Below are 17372 nucleotides of genomic sequence, written 5' to 3'. Positions count from 1 at the left end.
GTTAGTTTGCTTCTGGCCTAGTAGCATTTCCATCAGATTTTAACCACTGCAAAATCTGTAACTGTCACAGCTCCCATAATAAAATTTGATTCAGGGTAAAAAAAGCCTATAAATCCTACTGTCAAAAGGAACCAATTAAAGCCAGTAAGAGATTACATCTGCTGGGACTACTTGTAATTGAAGAAGAAGGTTGCAATGAGGCTGATGAATACCTCTTCACAACAATCAGCTCTTGTGTTACCTGAAATGATGGGTGAAGTGATAGATGAACTATAACAAAAAAATAAAAATCCAGAGTGTAAAAGTGATAATTAGAACAACAGTGACAACAAGCAAAGTAAAAAACTTACTTGAATTAATGACAAAACGACAATAAAGGGATTGTCTCCTTTTTGTTGAGATAAAAAGATAAAAACACCTGGGAGGACAAGAATAGAACTAATCCACTACAGTTGTTTCTACACAAGCTTTTCAGACACAGGAAATCTTGTTCCAGTCTCCCACATACTTACAGGCACAGATAAATTTTATAATTGTAATAGATTTATTTTGATACATGAAAATCCACTCTACTCTTTTTAAATTAGGTTACATCCATCTCAGTGCCTTCTACCACAATACTGTACAAGTTCAAATGCTTTTATTATAACAAAGAAAAATTAAGACAACATCATAAAAATTAACAGTTCTATAAAACCAAGGGACTTGAGAGAGCAGGAGCTACATATATCAGACCTAGCTGATCCGTTTTAAACCTTACCCACATCTGGCTAAAGCAAGAAATTACATAAGCCATCAAAAATTTAACATCAGATTAGTATGGTCACAAGGGCAGCAATGAAATGGCCATCTGGAGAAAGAGCAGGGTTCACTTCAAATTCTTGATGAATACAGCACTATTCCATTTTGCTGAAAGCTTCTCAAACAGCTTTTTTTGTGTATTAGTTTCCTGGTATATAGTATATAAGAGATGAAGTATTTACAGGTTCACATATATATTTTTTATATATATAAATATATTTGATCAGCAAATATCTCATCTCTCCTCTGACTTCAGTGATTCAGCCCTGTTCTGCAGAGCAGCCATAGAGCAAAGCACTTCAGGGGAATGTTCCTGAAAGGTTTCATAGCAGCAGACATACTGCAAGTTCTGTAGCACAACCATGTTGTTAATCCAAGAAAACTCCTTCCCTAAAGCAGATTACAACAACATTAGTGACTACACAGCAGGGGAAGAGTTTTATCCTTTTCCCATTGGATTAATAAGCAAACCCCTGAAAACCTTCTTCATAGGACATAAGAGAGCTGAGTATTATTTGAGCAAGAAGGAAAAAACCCAAAGTGTTTGGCAGGTGAAATTCCAGAGGACAAAGAATTGGAGGGCATCACTCAATTAATGCAGTCCATAACGTGAATCTGCAGTGTGTCCAAATCAGGTAGAATTTCTTCACATTTCGGACATGAATAAATTGAAATATTCCGCTGCTCTGGCCAATCTTGACTATTAGTTCCTGCAAGCAGAGAAGATAAACGATTAACTATTATATTACCTGATTTTGCTCTCTGCAGCTACCCAGCTGTCAGAATAACCACAGAGAAGCTGTCTGCAGCCAAGCAAAGCTGGTTAACCTGAACCTGACCCCGAGGGCTGGAGAAGGTGCCTGAAGTACCTCTTTGGACAAGGTGAGGTGAGTGCTCCCGATCCGGCATCCTGGCTCCATGGCGACTCTGCATCTCTGCCAGAGAGGTTCTGTGGAGAATAAACAAGTCAAGGGCTCTGAAAACAGACTCCTGTTAACTGGTCATTTAGTTCAAAACTGCTGCTCAGAAACAGGACCTAGAAATGCCACTGCTTTGTGAGCTCATGCCAGAGGTCTGCTGAAATCAGGGTCATGCAACTGACACCAGCAGCAGGATTTGGGCAGCCACACACCCAGGGATCTAGGGCACCCTTCTCTGGAGAACTCCAAGGACTCTCAGCTGTTCAGGGAAAACTGCAAATTTGCTTTAAGTAGAAAAGCAAGTTATACCATAAAAAGGACTCAGTGTACAGTTAGTGTGAAATGTAACTTGATTCAACCACCACCATACTCAGAACTGTGTACTCACACTGCCTCCTGGAGAAGCAGCAGATATCCCTGGCACACACAGAGCAAAATTAGCTGCAGATTCACAGCTAAAACTGAGGCCAAAAGCCAAAGAAACTCACATGGATCAACAGGGAGAATTTACCAAGCATGAATCATATGAAATGAAAGCTTATGAAGGCACCCAACTAAGAACCAACACACTTTACAGAGATTCTACCAGAAAATTGAGAAGTCAGCCAATTCATTTTTTTTCTCCTTTTAAATTCAAATTAAGCAAGAAATGTCTGCAAAGTTATTTGCCTTTCTACTGAGACACTCACAATGTTGCTCAACACCAGTACACAGAGTAACAGGACAGTGCAAAGGCAGTTCAGCCAAAGTCTGTTCTCACCGGCCAAGATCTTCAAGATTTTGCTGGTCTTTTAGTAGGTATGCCAGCTGGACAGCCAACTGCTCCTTCTCCTCATGGATCTTCTCTCTTGCTGCCCTCTCAGCATGGAAATCAGAACAATAAACCTCCATCTGATCAGAGAAATGAGATCAGAAATGATAATTTGTAACTTTGACTGAACAGTATTTGTATATTACATGTCAAAATCACAAATCTGTATCATAATATGGATCTACTCAAAACACTGCAAAGCCAAGACCTGCACTTCTCACAAGGTGAAGGAGACCTAACACTTTCTGGACTCTGTAAAAGATACTTTTTGTGTCTTACCTGGGGCACAGGTATTGCCTCTGCTATACAGAGGCAGGAATGAGGCACAGACAAGCAGTGAGGAGGTGACTTGACTAATTACACTGACAAATCTGTGGCTCAGATAGTGGAGCCAGGCCAAGATGCCAGTTCTGTGCATTAAATATGAGGCAAACCCTTTTTAGTCACTTAACACATGCTGGTTTGAGTAAAATTATTCCTAGAACATATGCAGTGATTCTTAAGCCAGTGGTTCTAAATACCCATCTACTCCCAACTTGTGTTAGTTGTGCCAGACTCCAGCATACACAGCTCCTCCTACAGAGCCCTAGAATACAGTGGGTAAAGGCTCTGCAGGTATCTGCAAGGCAAGCCAAGTAAGGCTTTGAAGTTGAGAAAATGTATTCAGCATTCCAGAGTGAGCCTTCAATACCTCCTGGTTTCAGGGAAGTAGCCAGTTTGTAAAGAAGAGCTGATACCTGAGCACGGAGCACAGACATAGTTTCAAGGTCCTCCTCTTGCTTAGCAATTAACTGCTTCATTTCATCTATCTGGAGCTGCTTTGCAGCAAGGGCTTGTTCTGCCAAGTCCACCTTTGCTGTCAGTTGTTCCACCACAGCTTTGTCTACTCTGTCCAGCTGCAAAGAAGAACTGTGATTATGAGATGAACTCCAAACATGACCCTCCTCTAAGTGAAAGTCTGCTTCTTACTCCTCCTGTCATTGGAAAAGGTTCCCATTTTGGTCACCAAAGGAACTTGGACTAAGACAGCAGTGGTGACTGATATTTTACCTTAAGTATTAGTTGTGAGCTTTCAAACTACATTGTAGCAAGTTAAAAGACAACCCCCTAGTGGACGCTGTAAAAGACGTTTTCCTAGTTTCTGAAACTACACAGAATGTGGCACTTCCATGGTGCTTCAGTTCCTGATAAGACCTCACTGTGGCAGGCATTTAAGAATGCAAAAATGCTTAGAGATTTACTTTCCCACATTTTTATAAATGATGCTGCAGGAACACTGATGTGTCTATCTATCACTTCTGTCTAAGGACTGGACTCTGCTGCAGTGCACTGCAGATTAGACCTTACCCAGAAAACACCATGGAAGTACTGATGTGTGGATAAAGTTTCCTGTAACTGACAGCACAGGAACCACGTTTATCAGAGCAGTGCTGCTATGTTGCATGCAATTATGTAGAAGGGATGACAGTTGTTTCCTGCCCAAATTTTATCCTAAAGATGTTCTCTTATCCCTTCCCCCTCACCCCTAATTAATTATGATTTCTTCTTGTGATGAGTTTACCTCTTTGCGTTTCATTTCATCAATTGTTTTCATTGCCTCAGTGAGCTCTGGAAGGACTTTGCTATATGAATCCTGGAGGTTATTGTATCTTGCCCTATTTATAACAAGAAAAGAGATTAAGGTTTGGAACAATTATTTGAAATCTAAATAATGTTAGAACTTAAAAAAACCCACTACCAGCTCCTTGCAAATCAGTGTGCATTTCTGGTGAGAAAAAGTCATGCTTCGTGTCTCAACATCTCTCTTCCAATGAGTTGTGTGCTGCTCTATCCATGGAGGATTAAGTGCAAACCAATGTCCTTACTGATCATCTACATTTCCTATTGAAGAATCCATCACTCACTTTTTTTATATGAAGCTCACAAATTCTGTTCAAAATGTAACACCCCTCTTAGGAAGATATCCAAGTCTTGACTCAGACTCCAAGTGAAGAAGAATTTATCAGAATAACCAGAAACAGAGTCCAAAGATAATGAGCAGCTTCTGCAGCAGCTGAAGATGTGTCCTTCAGGAAGTTCAGCCTCTCTGAACAGCTTGGACTGACATTTTCACACTCCTTACATGGACTGCACATGAAAGGGAGCAGGAAGCCAAAGCAAACAGCCTCTCTTTACCTCAGCCTGACCACACACTTGACTCTCCTAGTGCAAACATATTGTAGGGATTGCAGACCTCTTCATTAATGCCACTTTCCCAGCACTGTCACCACCTGACTTGTCCCTGCCCTCCGGGATGTGTCTGCATTTACCCCTGCTAGTCAGTGGCACAGCTGTTGTCACCTCTCTGCTCTTCCACTCGTGGCTCTATTCCACCTTGGACTTTATGATTAAAGGAAGATACAAGTCAGAGTTGATAGCTCAAGTATTCCTAAGTGAGGGTCAGTAGATGAAAGAATACAAACTTCTGCTTCATACTCTACAAACATAGCATAGTTTCAAAGGGCACGGGACACAGAAGTAGTACTTCAGATTCAATTCCCCTTTGGCCAGGTTCCCTTGGACTTTGCTTCTTCACTGACAATACCTCCCTGGAATATAAAACCAAGTCATACTCACTTTTCTTCATGTGTCTTGGCTTGTTCCAGCTTGACCTCTGCCTGCATGCTCTCTACCTGAAGTTCCAGCTTCTTGATGGTGTATATTAGCTGTTGCTTCTCCTCCAATTCTGATGCAGCAACCAAGCTTTTTCTTTCCAGTACCTGGCACCTGATGGAAAAGAAATAAAAAGACTGATCTCTTCTGTTGGTCCTCTCCTGATGGATTTTTCCCATGAGCCACATAGCAAAAAGGAGTATTTGTATGGTTCAATTTTAAAGGCTTATTTTGATGAAAAACATGGAACAAGAAAAATCAGTCTATATACAACCATCAGAAAATAAAGCTATAGAAACCAACATTTATTTTCTTACTATTATGAATCTACAAGAACTGGAATTTGACAGGAAACTAAGCAAAAAAGTGAGGGTCTTGTAACCACTTTTATAACCTAAACCATTTTCTTCAAAAGTACAGAAAGCTCATGTGAAAGGTTATAACCAAATCCCTTGGCTTTTTCCCCTAAAGCCAGAATAGGTATTGATTATGTGAAGGAGAAAACAGAAAAGATTTTTCTTTACATCATGAAGGGTTAAAACCCAAATCTTATAATTCAAGGCACTCAGGTTCTATTTGTAGAACTAGGTTGGCAGTTCAGATTTTCTGACAATTGCTGTATTTCTGCACTTCACCACTTACAAAGAAGGAGCACTCTTTAACAGAACTTCTATGAAACAGTTATTTAAGTTGATATTTGTAGAGCTGGTGAGTTTCTCAAGATGGGAGTTGTCATACAAGTATGTACTGAGTGTCGTGACAGAACTTTTGCTCTTCTGAGCCTTACTTTTCTTGAAGTTTCTTCTGAATCAATTCTGCTTCTTTTAACTTCTCATGGGCTTCCTGAAGCTCTTTAAACAGAGCACAGACTTGCAGATTCAGGGCTTCTACTTCACTGCCAACCTTTTAGAGAAAAAAAAATGAAAATTATGTATGGACAATTCAAGATAGTAAAGTTACAGGCTAAGAAAGATAAGTAGGAAGTCTCACTCTAGAGAAAACAGCCTAAGTTAGTTTGCACAGTTACAGTCTGTATTCAGTAATAAGGCCTCAATTACAAGGCTTCACAATTATTCCACACTGCACTCCCTCATTGTTCCACTAAAGATTTACATTTTACCACAGAGGCAAGTAACATGAGCTCTGCTGACAAGAGCCTCTGAACAAATACAACAGGGTACATGGAAACAGCTGCCAGCAAAAGCACAAGTGCTGACCTCAGTGTCCACTTCAATGAGGAATATTGGGCCCAGGCTGTAACTCATGCAAAGTGGAGATAAAAGCACTGGAAAACATTAATTAACTGAGATGTCATCTGCTTTCCCTAGGAAGGGCATCTCTTGGCCTGACTGTGGACTGGTCTTGTTTAACCAACCCAGCCTTGTCCTGAAATACTTCTCCTGACCTTCAGAAGGGCACAGGTCTCCAGCAGGTCCCACAGCGTGTTTCCAAGTCCCATGCAGCACTTCAGAAACTCACATACAAGCACTCTTAGTTGCCTGTATTATGCAGTTGCACTGAACCAGCACTGACCACCGAGGCTATGGGATTGCACTCTCACCTCACACAGAAGCTTACAGCTGCAAGCACAGAAGTTTAAGCATCTGACTGGAGCTGAATCCCCAACCCCAGCACTCTTTCAAATCTTGACTGAGAACATCAGGACTAAGTTTTTGCCTGGAACTGTGCCTCAATCCAAGATAGTTATGCCCCACCTTTGTAATCCCACTAGAAATATGAACAAACCTAAAGCAGGTGCCACATGAACTCCACATTTAAAGTCTGTTTTCCAGTATGCTGTCACTGGATTCTGATCAAACAGCTGACCTGGGCAGCAGTGAGGAAATTCACACAGCCTAGATGATTTCTGAGAAATCATTGTAGAAATTATGGTATTTCTCTCTGTTTACTGGGCATGGCCAGGGCAATGTGGTGTAACTGCAGTTATGCCAAGCTTCCCGAATATTTGGCTCCCAATCCCACGCATTTGCAGTGGTGTAATTTGGAACCACCTCTAAGATATATCAAAGTTCACTTCTATTACCTGTGCAGGACAATTGCCCTTTGCTCCCTGAGTGCAAGTGGAAATCTAGACCCTGAGGTTGGTGACCTCAACAAGTCAGCTGTATGTTGTTATATCTTGACTGAGGACAGGAACTTACAGTTTCTGAACTCTCTTCTTCCTGTTCAGTTTGTGTCCCACTCTCCAGGCAGCTTCTGGTCTCCTCCAGCTTTGACAGTCTGGAAAAGAGAAGGAGCCAATAATGATGGATTCGGCTTATGCTTCAGGTGAGATTGTGACTATGCAAGGATTTCATGCAAGTGATGACTCTCTTTGTAACATCACAGCCACAAAAAAAACCCTCAAGGCATAATGGAAAGCACAGACATGCAGGAAGGCCTGCACAATCATGGGGGTTCTTGAAGAACACAGGATGCTGTGTACATTTAATTAAAATGGATGTGTAAGTCTGCAGGTGTGATGAAGGTCATGACATTCAGTCCAAAGGGACTGATCTTTGGTACAGTCCAAAACTGCCAACTCTTTGGAAATAGGTAATTCTGTTCACTGAATCCAGTGATTAATATTGTCTCTGTTTTCCTGTGGTATTTTCAGGGGCTGAGGTTTCTAAGAATTGTTTGGTTATGGCTCATTACCTCTTCTAGGAAGACCACATAGAAGCAATTACTGTGATACCAACCTTTCATAGTAGATAATGTCTTACTCTGTTTCTCTGAAGTGAGGATCTTCCTGGGGAATTTGCCACTCCTGAACAGTCATGCTGATTTACACCCACAGAACTGAGCTAAGACAGACCCTCATACAGGTCTCACTGTGGAAACTCTCTTGTAGGAAAGTTTGGAATTAAAACTTAAATTTTAGACATTTCTAAGGAGCTTTTGCAAGCTCACACACTGCTAAATGTAGCCTGCCAGTATCATGAAGAGGACTATAATCCTGTTTTAGACAGTGATTTGGTTAAGGCCCCACACAGAGATGATTCATACAAAGCCAAATAACTACGGAGGAGTGAATGGAGAGAACAGCCTCAACTAGTCATCCTATCTTTCTGAATAACCCATGGACAGTTCAAACCCAAGAGGAAATGGGTAATTTGCCTTGATATGTGGCACTTCAGGAAATAAAAATAAAATCCCTTGGAAGAAAACTGTGCTTTATCCCTATATGGACAACCACAAAATGTTATTACAACCGAGTGCTCAGGAAAATTCCCCAAATCACACCGATATTTCAGCTTGTTGCTGATCATTCAGAGACTTCATAACTGCAACAGCCCTGAAAGAAAACAGCTCCAAATGTTACAGTGCGCCTACTTCATACCTCTCTTTGTGATCCTGCAGCTCCTTCTCAAGTTTTTCCCTCTTCTGAGTTTCATTTCTAAGGCAGCAGAGCAGCTGGCTCACAGTTAGCTCCTCAGACTCCAAATTCTTAGATTCATCTGCAGATTTGCTCCTGCTTCAAACCAAACCAGAGGTAAATAACAACAGCTACCCCTTTAGCAGCGCATCCCTAATCCAGTCTGAGAGGCCAGCAGCTCACACAGTGCTGGAAACCAGTGCTCTGTGCAAAGGGCTCATTCCCAATTGCCAAGACCACTAGCCACAGCACCTGTCTGCACAAATGAAGAGCAGAGGAAGTCCCCTTCCAGTGGAGGGAACAATTCAGCACTTAAGCAAGGAAAGCAAAAGCAGTCATGACAATACGAGACCCAGTACACTTATTCTGACCTATTTTGCAGCCCTTTCTGCAAAGTGCTGCTGTCTATTCCTACAAACAACTTTTTTTTCCCAATAAAGCACAGAACATTTCTTATCTCTGCCTCACTCCTTTATGGAAAAGAAAGCATATCCCACTAAAAATTGTCATCAGAAATCACTTTCTTGTTCAGAAAAAAATCTCTTTAACGCTTTAGTCTCCTCACATTCTATAGCTCTTTTCAAAATCATATTTTGCTACTGTAAATTGATCCAGAACAAATATAAAGAGCCAAAAAATAGGATAAGTGATAAAATATTGTGTTCCATTATATCCATTTTTACAGCCATCTAGACAAAAAGTCAAAATCCCTGAACTGACAAGCAAGTTAGGCTGTATATTTCAGAGTCTCAGCTGTAAAAAGTTCTCAGCTCTAAAAAGTCTCAGCATGTGTTAAAAGTTCTGTTTTTGTAGTTCAGAAAAGAAAGCAAAGCAGAGTCTTCTGTGTGCTTCTGAGAGCTAGAAACCTCTAGTGAGCAAAATTCAATACCCAAAAGACAGTGTTCAGCCAGGATATTTTAAGTAAATAACTTTTATCAGGGGATTTTTAGTGCAGTTCTACCCTTACAGAAATAAATCCATCCTGAGTGGATCACATTTCATTGAACCTGTTAACAGCACCCATCTAAAGTTTCAGCGCTGGACAAAGACACGTGGTGACACTGGAAATATTTTAAGAGGTACGTATGCACCCTGTTCTTGTAGATATGGCCCAGATTCTCCTTCAAAGGTAAGCAAGTTCAACAGGGAATGTCTTCTCATAATCAGTGTTCTCACAAACCACGGCTAACAGCAAGCTTAATACTTGCAGCTTCGTCTGTGGTCAGCAACTCCTTCAGTTTTGTCCACAACTGTAACACCCTTTTTTTTTTTTTTTTTCCTCCTCCTTCAACTTCTTATCTGCATGCTGAGGGACAAGTTTCTCTGATATTACACTGAAGCACTGTTCTCCCTTGCAATGACATAGGAGTGACAACATGGAGCACAACTTTCTGGCCTGCTATGTCCTTAGCATTTTCTGTATCCTTCCCTTTCAAAAGCAAAGGCACAAAGTAAATAAGAGTTCAGCCAAAACCATCTAGCTGCTAAACTGGACAGTATCCAAAATGGAAAGCTGAACAGTATCAGATGTCTATGTCCACAAGGAGTAAAGGTTCAGCCAGGGGCAAGAAAGTCCCTTGTGTCCTGGAGCTGATGTAAAGATCAAATTTTGAGAAGTAACCTGAACAGAATGCTGCTATCGTAAACCCAATCACCTGAAAAGCAAGGACTGTATTGCACTGTGTGTCAACCCCATCATGGGTACACTTCATACCAACCACACTCCAACAGGGTCAGATCTGAAAGACTATAAGACCTTTGACTCTTACCAACATCAGTGTAATTGGGTAGAGGACAGATATTCTATTAGATGGTCTCCAGTGATTAGGAGGAAGAAGTCCCTGCAGCCTCTTTGTCTTTTCTCTGTGGCCTCCCTTAAAAGCCTGAAGAGTTGGCAAGTCAGAATGTCCATAAATGCCTGGCCAACTGGCCAGAATATGCATTCCCTCTTGTCAGCTAGTAAACATTGGAAGGAAAAATGTCAGAGAGCTGAGGGTCTTACTGCATGCTAGGAGGTAGAGCTACTGCAATGGAGGGGTGCAAAGCAAAGAAAAAGAGGATTTTCTAGTGCATTCCTCACAGAAAGATGGTCCCTTACATTGAAAACAAAACCCGAGGCAGAAGTCTGAATCACACATATCACACAAGAACCTACGTACATGCAGACAGCAACATTAGTGGGCATTTCACCACTATTCTCTTGATGTTCCTTTGCAGTTGTATTTATTTCCCCTTCCTAGGAGAGAAAAAACCACTATTAGCTCAGTATTTTATCTAAGCAGGACAGAAGGACTTTATTTATTTGAGTTAAGGAATGAAGAAAAACAGGGAGAATTGCTATCATGGCAATACACATAAATAAAAAACTCCCACAGATAATCTTCATGTCTGGAAATTCTTAATTTAGATACTTCACATGCTTTTCCCTGTATCTCTTCCAGCTTGATTAGAGAATAGGAACAACAATGAGATTGGCCCTTCTTCATTCAGCAGCAACTTCCACAGCCACTCTCCTGTGTGAAGATGACTGGGCACCACACAGCAAGTCAATGGCATTGCAGGTGACTTTCAATAAAAGCCTCTAGAGATCACTCTCCAGCCTCCTAAATGAACCACTCTTCTTTCCCACTACAAAACCCAATGCACTTGACAAACTCCCCCCTCCTACAAACCCCGCTTTGTAGTCCAAAGGAGAATCCTTCTAGCAAATAAAAAGGAGAATGTACCTCGAGTTTTCTCTGACAACTCCAAACAAATTTTAATTACATTTTAAAATTTCTTGTTCCACATCCGCTTTCCAGGGAGAGGATATGGGGAATAGAAGGGTAGCAGAGGCCTGCATTTTCCCCTTTTAGTTTGTGAAGATCTTCCAAATACAAGAACAGTAAAAAAAAGTACATTTTTTTGCCTCTAGAGAATACTCTCTAGAGTTTTGCATTCAAGTTTTGTTTGCCTGCATCTCTATTTATCTGTCAATAGGAAGTAAGCCCCATTTTCAAAAGAAAGTGCCCCATTTATGCACAGATGTTGCCCCTTAACAAAACATAGTACTGATGTTCCCAGAAATTTCAACTAAGACAAGACTCAACATTTTTAACTAGTGCAACAAAGGCTATCTATGAAATTAATTTGCTTTAAAATGGAAGGACAAAAACTAATTCCAAGTCCTTTACCACTACTTTTACACTATCTTTTAAGACACAAGCGCTCTACGGCAGGTAATGTAGGAAACCAAAGAATGACACAATTATTTAGCCTGGCACCTGGTTGCAGCTTACTGTGTTCCTGTTGTTCCCTTTACTTACATTCATCCCAATCTCCACAAAGGAATCCTCTGCTGAGATGTTCAGCTTGACCTGCAGCTCTGAAATGATGGCGAGCAGATCTGCCTTCTCAGCCTGGAGCCGCTGCACCTGGGACTTCAGCTGCCTCACTTCCTTCTCAGGAGCCTCCTGGGATAAACACACCCTGCATTAGCCCACCAAAAGGGAACTCCAGCCAAAGAGCACACAGCCTGCATGTTAACACTGTCCCACATCCCTTCCTTTCTGTTCAGGCTTGCCTGAAAACCCACAGTACAGACGCCTAAAGGATGTTCTGGTTCACTCAACAGCAAGAAGTCTAAACCGTGAAACCAAGTAAATCAAATACTGGGCATCCCACTGCTGGAAAATACGGGACTGATTCTCTGAATGCACACATAATTAGGATATAAATTTTTGCCTCAATCTATGCCTTTTGCTACCACACAGGGTATCAACTGACCTCCAGAATTACTGATTTTTTTTCACCCATATCCCTGTTCCTCTTCTCCCAGATCTAACCAAAATCCAAGGAAGAAAAGACCAGTGGGCAGAGAACTTTCCCACACACCCCATTCTTCGCCTTTCCCCACCTTTTAGTTTCTTTGTACACCATTTCTATGTATAAATCTTCCCAATTGCTTGACCTTCATACAAAGTCCTAGATCCCTTCCACAAAGTCTCTGTTCCTCAGAGATTCTCCCCAAAATTCCCTGTTTCCAATCATGAACATCTCCTTTGCCTTCTACCTTTTCCCTTTCTCTAGGTTACTCAAAACTCTCTCTTAAGCCTCTACATAATCAGCAAGACTCATTTTTGCTCTCCTTTAAATGCTCTCCCCATCATGAAACTTTCTCTGTGAGTTTGTTTCTTCCTCATTGTGTAATCTGAGCATCCACGTCCTGATAATGCCCTTATTACAGCACATACCATCAATGCAAAGTCTGAACAATTCTTGGAGTCTGAATTACATTCTGAGATATGATTATGCCAAATCTCCAAATTACCTCTGTGTTGACAGTGTCTCTCATCCCACAATACCACTCTGCCCCTCTGACCTGCTGCTGCCTCTGATTTTGTGCTTATACTGTAAGAGGATGCATTTAGACTCAGTTCCAGGGAAGAAGACAGATTTTAGATTTCTCAAGCAGGCTGGAAAATTCTGGCAACAGCATACTTCACAAGAAGTTCTACAATAGATAGAAAGACTATAAATCCTCTACTTTCCCTTTAAAAATATTCCAGATTTATGAAATTCTGAACAACTTATTAAATCCTGAACTTTCTTGACAATCCTGAAACACAGCTTTCAGTCTGTAAAGACCGTGTAAGTAATACTTACACAATCACATTATTTAAGCATGACTTTCATCCCCCTTGCATCTTCTGATCTTATTGGCCAATTTTGATTTACATGCTGACACATTTCTTACAGAGTTCCATAAAACAATCAGGAGGAAGGGAGAGTCTACTAGTGACTCTGTTGAGAAAAAGGTTAATACACTCATTTTTCATCAGACAACAGAGAATCCACATGGGTCTTGGAGGTACCAGACACCAGAATGCATCAGTTTGGCTCTGCATGGAACTTCTTAATTAACTTTTCACATGACAGCTGGGAGACAAAGCAGGTTTTGTTTTGGTCACCTTTGCCCACAGATGCCTTCAGTACCACCTGCAAAATGTTGCCTGGCTACTGTGCAAGCACCTGCAACATTAGAAATGATGTGTAACAGAGCCAAAGGCAGGACACGGAGAGAAAGCTCAGTCAGACTCAAATGGAGCAGCAGAAGCACAGATCTAATCTGACCTCAGCAAAACAGCTTTCAGAAAAGAAAACTGATATAATAAAAGTAGATGGAGCATAATTTTTTTTTGCTCGTTTACAAGTCGACTTCTCCCTGAAAACATGCTCCTGGAAACACAATACAAAAAGCAATTAAATGATGAGAGCCAGATAATCTAACAAGTACAGGGAAGGATAAAGTAAAGAGATATCCAAGAATAAATGAAAAATTAACAAGAAATGCCAGTTCTTATTTATTATGTTAAAAAGTTGAATTATTGTTTACTAAATGCTAACAAAAAACCTAAATTATCTCAGGTGTGCCATAATTTTCTCTTACTACACTCTGAAAGGCCTCACTTTATAAAGTAAGTCAAGTGAAGACCATTGCTTAGAGCTAAGGATAAAAATGGAGATATTAACAAATCTCCAAACCATCCCAATGTGATGAATCCTAGAATCATAGAAGGGACTGAATGGTCCAGATTTTCAACTCAAAAGCATGTCAATCTAACCAATTCCTTATTTACCATTTCAGCTCCTTCTTCTCTTTCCTTTAAGCTCTGAAGTTGCTGCTGTAGCTGTTCATTTTCAATGCACTTGGCCTGCAAGCACTGCTTTGCCTCCTTAAACTTTAACTCATAAAATTCTCGTTCTTCTTTCTGCTTCTCTCTCCATGTGGAAAGTTCCTCGTATCGGTCCTTCATAGCTTGGTTGTGCAACTTCATGGCCTCTAAATGGTAGCCAGAGAGAAGGTATTGAATCACATTAATCCTCTGTCCATGAAACAGCAGATTTCCACTACACTGAGCTCAGCATTCTTCAGCATCAAATGGGTTGGCAATAATTGGGTATGAAATATGAGCCTCTGTCTGGCATACCTTAAATACCAAAACTAAACTTATCATAGTCCGTTAGCACTACAATAAACAGCTTTAAATTCACTGCTGAGATCACATGCTCACACTCACTGACTTCTTGACTTTTTCCTAAACCAAGAAGCCAGAAGGATTGCTCACAAGAGATCCTTGGTATCTTGCTGTGTGTGGTATTTACATGATCAGCCCAAATGAAACTGCTGAACTGAGCTTCTGAAACTACTGAGACTTGGCAGTGAAAACATCCTCAACTGATAAATTTCTGCATGGAAACATGCTATCAAATCAAATGTCTCAAATATGACCAACAACATTTGGTTAAGATTCGATTACAAGCACTGAAAAAATATACCAAACAACTTACAGCCAAATCTTTGAGTAACAAAGTCAGTATGTAACAATATCAGTCTTACTATTGCAAAATGCTGACAAGGTTTTTAGGCAGAGTCAGTGAAATTATTTTAGACATGCTTTTTTTAAAGCAAACAACTCAAAGCTGGTTACTTAAAAATCCTTTATACTTGTACTTTCCAGTAACTTCCATTACATCCTGATGTCATATGATAAACTGCCCATAAGTCCTTCAGGTTATTAAAAAAAAAATAGTCTGGAGAATGATTCTGCATGTTATGGGTTACACCAGCTGTAAATATGTCCCAGAACATTATCTTCTATAAGACCTTTCAGCAAAATAACAGACGTACTTCTACAAACAACTTTCCTGCTAGATTCCCATGAGACAGAAAAGTTGGACCACGTCCAGAAATTATTCAGGAGGAATTTAAACACCAGTGTAAAATCACAACATAGGAGATATGTGACTTCATGCTCTGCTGTCAAATAAACAGTGAGATACCTCTGTCTTTTACACAGAAAATTCTCAGATCCCCCAGATTTTGCTCTAGCCATTTAAAGGAAAAAATAACTGACACCTAAATTTCAGATCCAGAAGCAAATGTATCTCACACAAAGGACTCAAATAATTAGGAATTTTCAGGGAAGGCTACTGGTTTCTCCCAGATGTATCCAGCCATAGCCACACTCTTTTTTGAAGTATGGAAGGTACAGTACCCACCCATCCTAATCCAGCTTTGGTAAAGTGTTTATAATGGATCAAACAGTTCTACAATACAAACAAAAAAAAATCCTTTAGAAGTTCATGAGCAAATAGCACATCATAGGAAGAGATTTTTCATGTCACCCTCTAAAATATACAGTACTTATATGTAAAACTCAAGAGCAAATAAGTCACCCTTACATTGGGCTGTTCTCCCCCTAATCTACCACACTAATTCAATTTGATGTGTGCTACCAAATATCCTATTGATGTGTATTATCAAACTGGCACTGTCACTTGCAGAGTTGTTTATACAGCTAATGCTACTCAGCAAGGGCAAACAAGCACAGAATTCATACTCATAGCACAAACAAACCCTTCAGAAGAGACTCAGGGCTCTTGCATTTTAAGACCAGCACATGTGTGCATTCACCTTTTAACTCATTGTTCTCAGTAATTAATTCTTTCATCTGCTGCACCATCTCTTCTGGGGTGTAGGTGTTAAGGGCTGGGGGAGCCATGCTGTCCACTCCATTTTCCATTTTACTCTTGGAATGCTCTCCATTTTCAGCAGGACCGCCCTTCAGCTTGCTGGACATCTCTGAAGCAGCTGTTACAAGGTTTGCCAAGAGAAAACTTTCAATTTCTTGCCCAATTATAAAGAAAGCATTATCACACACTCATTTTATTAACACATGCAAAAGCATATGGGCACCTTCAATCCCTCTAACCCACCTACACCAGAGTATCCGTGAGTCTACGTTAATGCCCCATGGGCCTCAAACTCATGATGCCCAAGACGTTTCTCGGGCTAACCAACCTTTCCTCAGGAGCTCATTTCTCTGGGAATGAAACGAGACTCCCGCCTCGCCCACTCCCTTCCCACCCCTGACAGCACTCGGGCCCCGCCGCCCGGCCGGCCCTGTCGCCGCCTTTCACGCCCAGAGCCCGTTTCCGCTGATTTTTAACTTTCATTTTCGCTTTCCTGCCCCCTCTCCCCGTTCTCCTGCATACCCCGCCGCGGTGCCGGCGAGGCTGCGGCGCTGCAGCCGCCGCTGCCCGGGCACGGCCGCTCCGTCCCTGGGCCGGGCCGGCCCCCGGGAGCCGCAGCACGGCGTTTCCCCGCCTTGCCCTTCCTCCCCGCAGGCCCACCGCGGATCCGCCGAGTCACCGGGCGAGCGCGGCCATGGCGACCGCCCCCCCCACGCTCTGGGCTGGCCTCAGGGACCCCGTCCCCACTCACCCCTCACGGCGCGCCCATGGCCGCAGCGGCCCCGCTCAGCTGACGGGAGCACTGCCCGCCCTCCCCCGCCGTCCCCGCCTCCGCCTCCTCCTCCTCCGCGGGGACGACCCGGCTCCTCCGCTTCCTTCTCGCTTTCCCGGCTCCTCCGCTTCCTTCTCGCTTTCCCGGCGCTCCGCGGAGCCGGCGGCGCGGGAGCCAAGCGCCTCATGGAGCTGCGAGGTGGAGTGGGGAGCACTGCCCTTCAGGGGGAAAAGTCCTGCGGGTCGATGAGGTTGGAAAAGACCTCTGAGATCTTCGAGTCGAGTTTATGACTGAGCACTACCTTGTCAACCAGGCAATGGCACTGATTGCCACTTCCTTTACTGTGGGAATCCAGGGCTTCCCTCTGGCTGCCCTGGCAGGTCTGGGACCCTGGCAGGGGTCAGGAACCCCCCTGGACAGAGCCCCGAGAGACACTGTCTGTGATCTCTGTTCATGGAGAGGAGTTTTCAATCTTACAGGATGAATTACAAGCTTTGAGTGTTTGATAAGAGTAATAATTAA

The 17372-nt window shown here is 42.0% G+C and overlaps 1 protein-coding gene across 4 annotated transcripts; it reads right to left on the bottom strand.

The window, feature by feature from the left end:
* Positions 1 to 525: 525 nt before the first annotated feature.
* OPTN (optineurin) lies at positions 526 to 16988 on the bottom strand. Of its 4 annotated transcripts, none has more exons than XM_012568839.5 (14): positions 16830 to 16988; positions 16020 to 16196; positions 14182 to 14384; positions 11869 to 12015; positions 10723 to 10799; positions 8528 to 8659; positions 7347 to 7425; positions 5972 to 6087; positions 5149 to 5298; positions 4094 to 4187; positions 3270 to 3428; positions 2482 to 2612; positions 1671 to 1750; positions 526 to 1511 (listed from the first exon to the last, which is right to left on the bottom strand). In XM_012568839.5, the coding sequence occupies exons 2-14, from the start codon at positions 16183 to 16185 to the stop codon at positions 1390 to 1392; spliced, it is 1656 nt and encodes a 551-aa protein (XP_012424293.1). In that variant the 5' UTR covers positions 16186 to 16196; positions 16830 to 16988; the 3' UTR covers positions 526 to 1389. The 4 variants fall into 4 exon arrangements, with proteins under 4 accessions (XP_012424293.1, XP_012424294.1, XP_002192296.1 ...); XM_002192260.7 differs by having other exon boundaries at positions 1249 to 1511; positions 8528 to 8662; XM_072918880.1 differs by lacking the exon at positions 16830 to 16988 and adding an exon at positions 16601 to 16741 and having other exon boundaries at positions 1249 to 1511; positions 8528 to 8662.
* Positions 16989 to 17372: the final 384 nt, after the last annotated feature.

Source organism: Taeniopygia guttata, chromosome 1A, assembly GCF_048771995.1.
Source record: "Taeniopygia guttata chromosome 1A, bTaeGut7.mat, whole genome shotgun sequence".
Lineage (NCBI taxonomy): Eukaryota > Metazoa > Chordata > Aves > Passeriformes > Estrildidae > Taeniopygia > Taeniopygia guttata.
The sequence above is the reverse complement of the archived record's forward strand: the minus strand, read 5'-3'. Positions and strand labels throughout refer to the sequence as shown.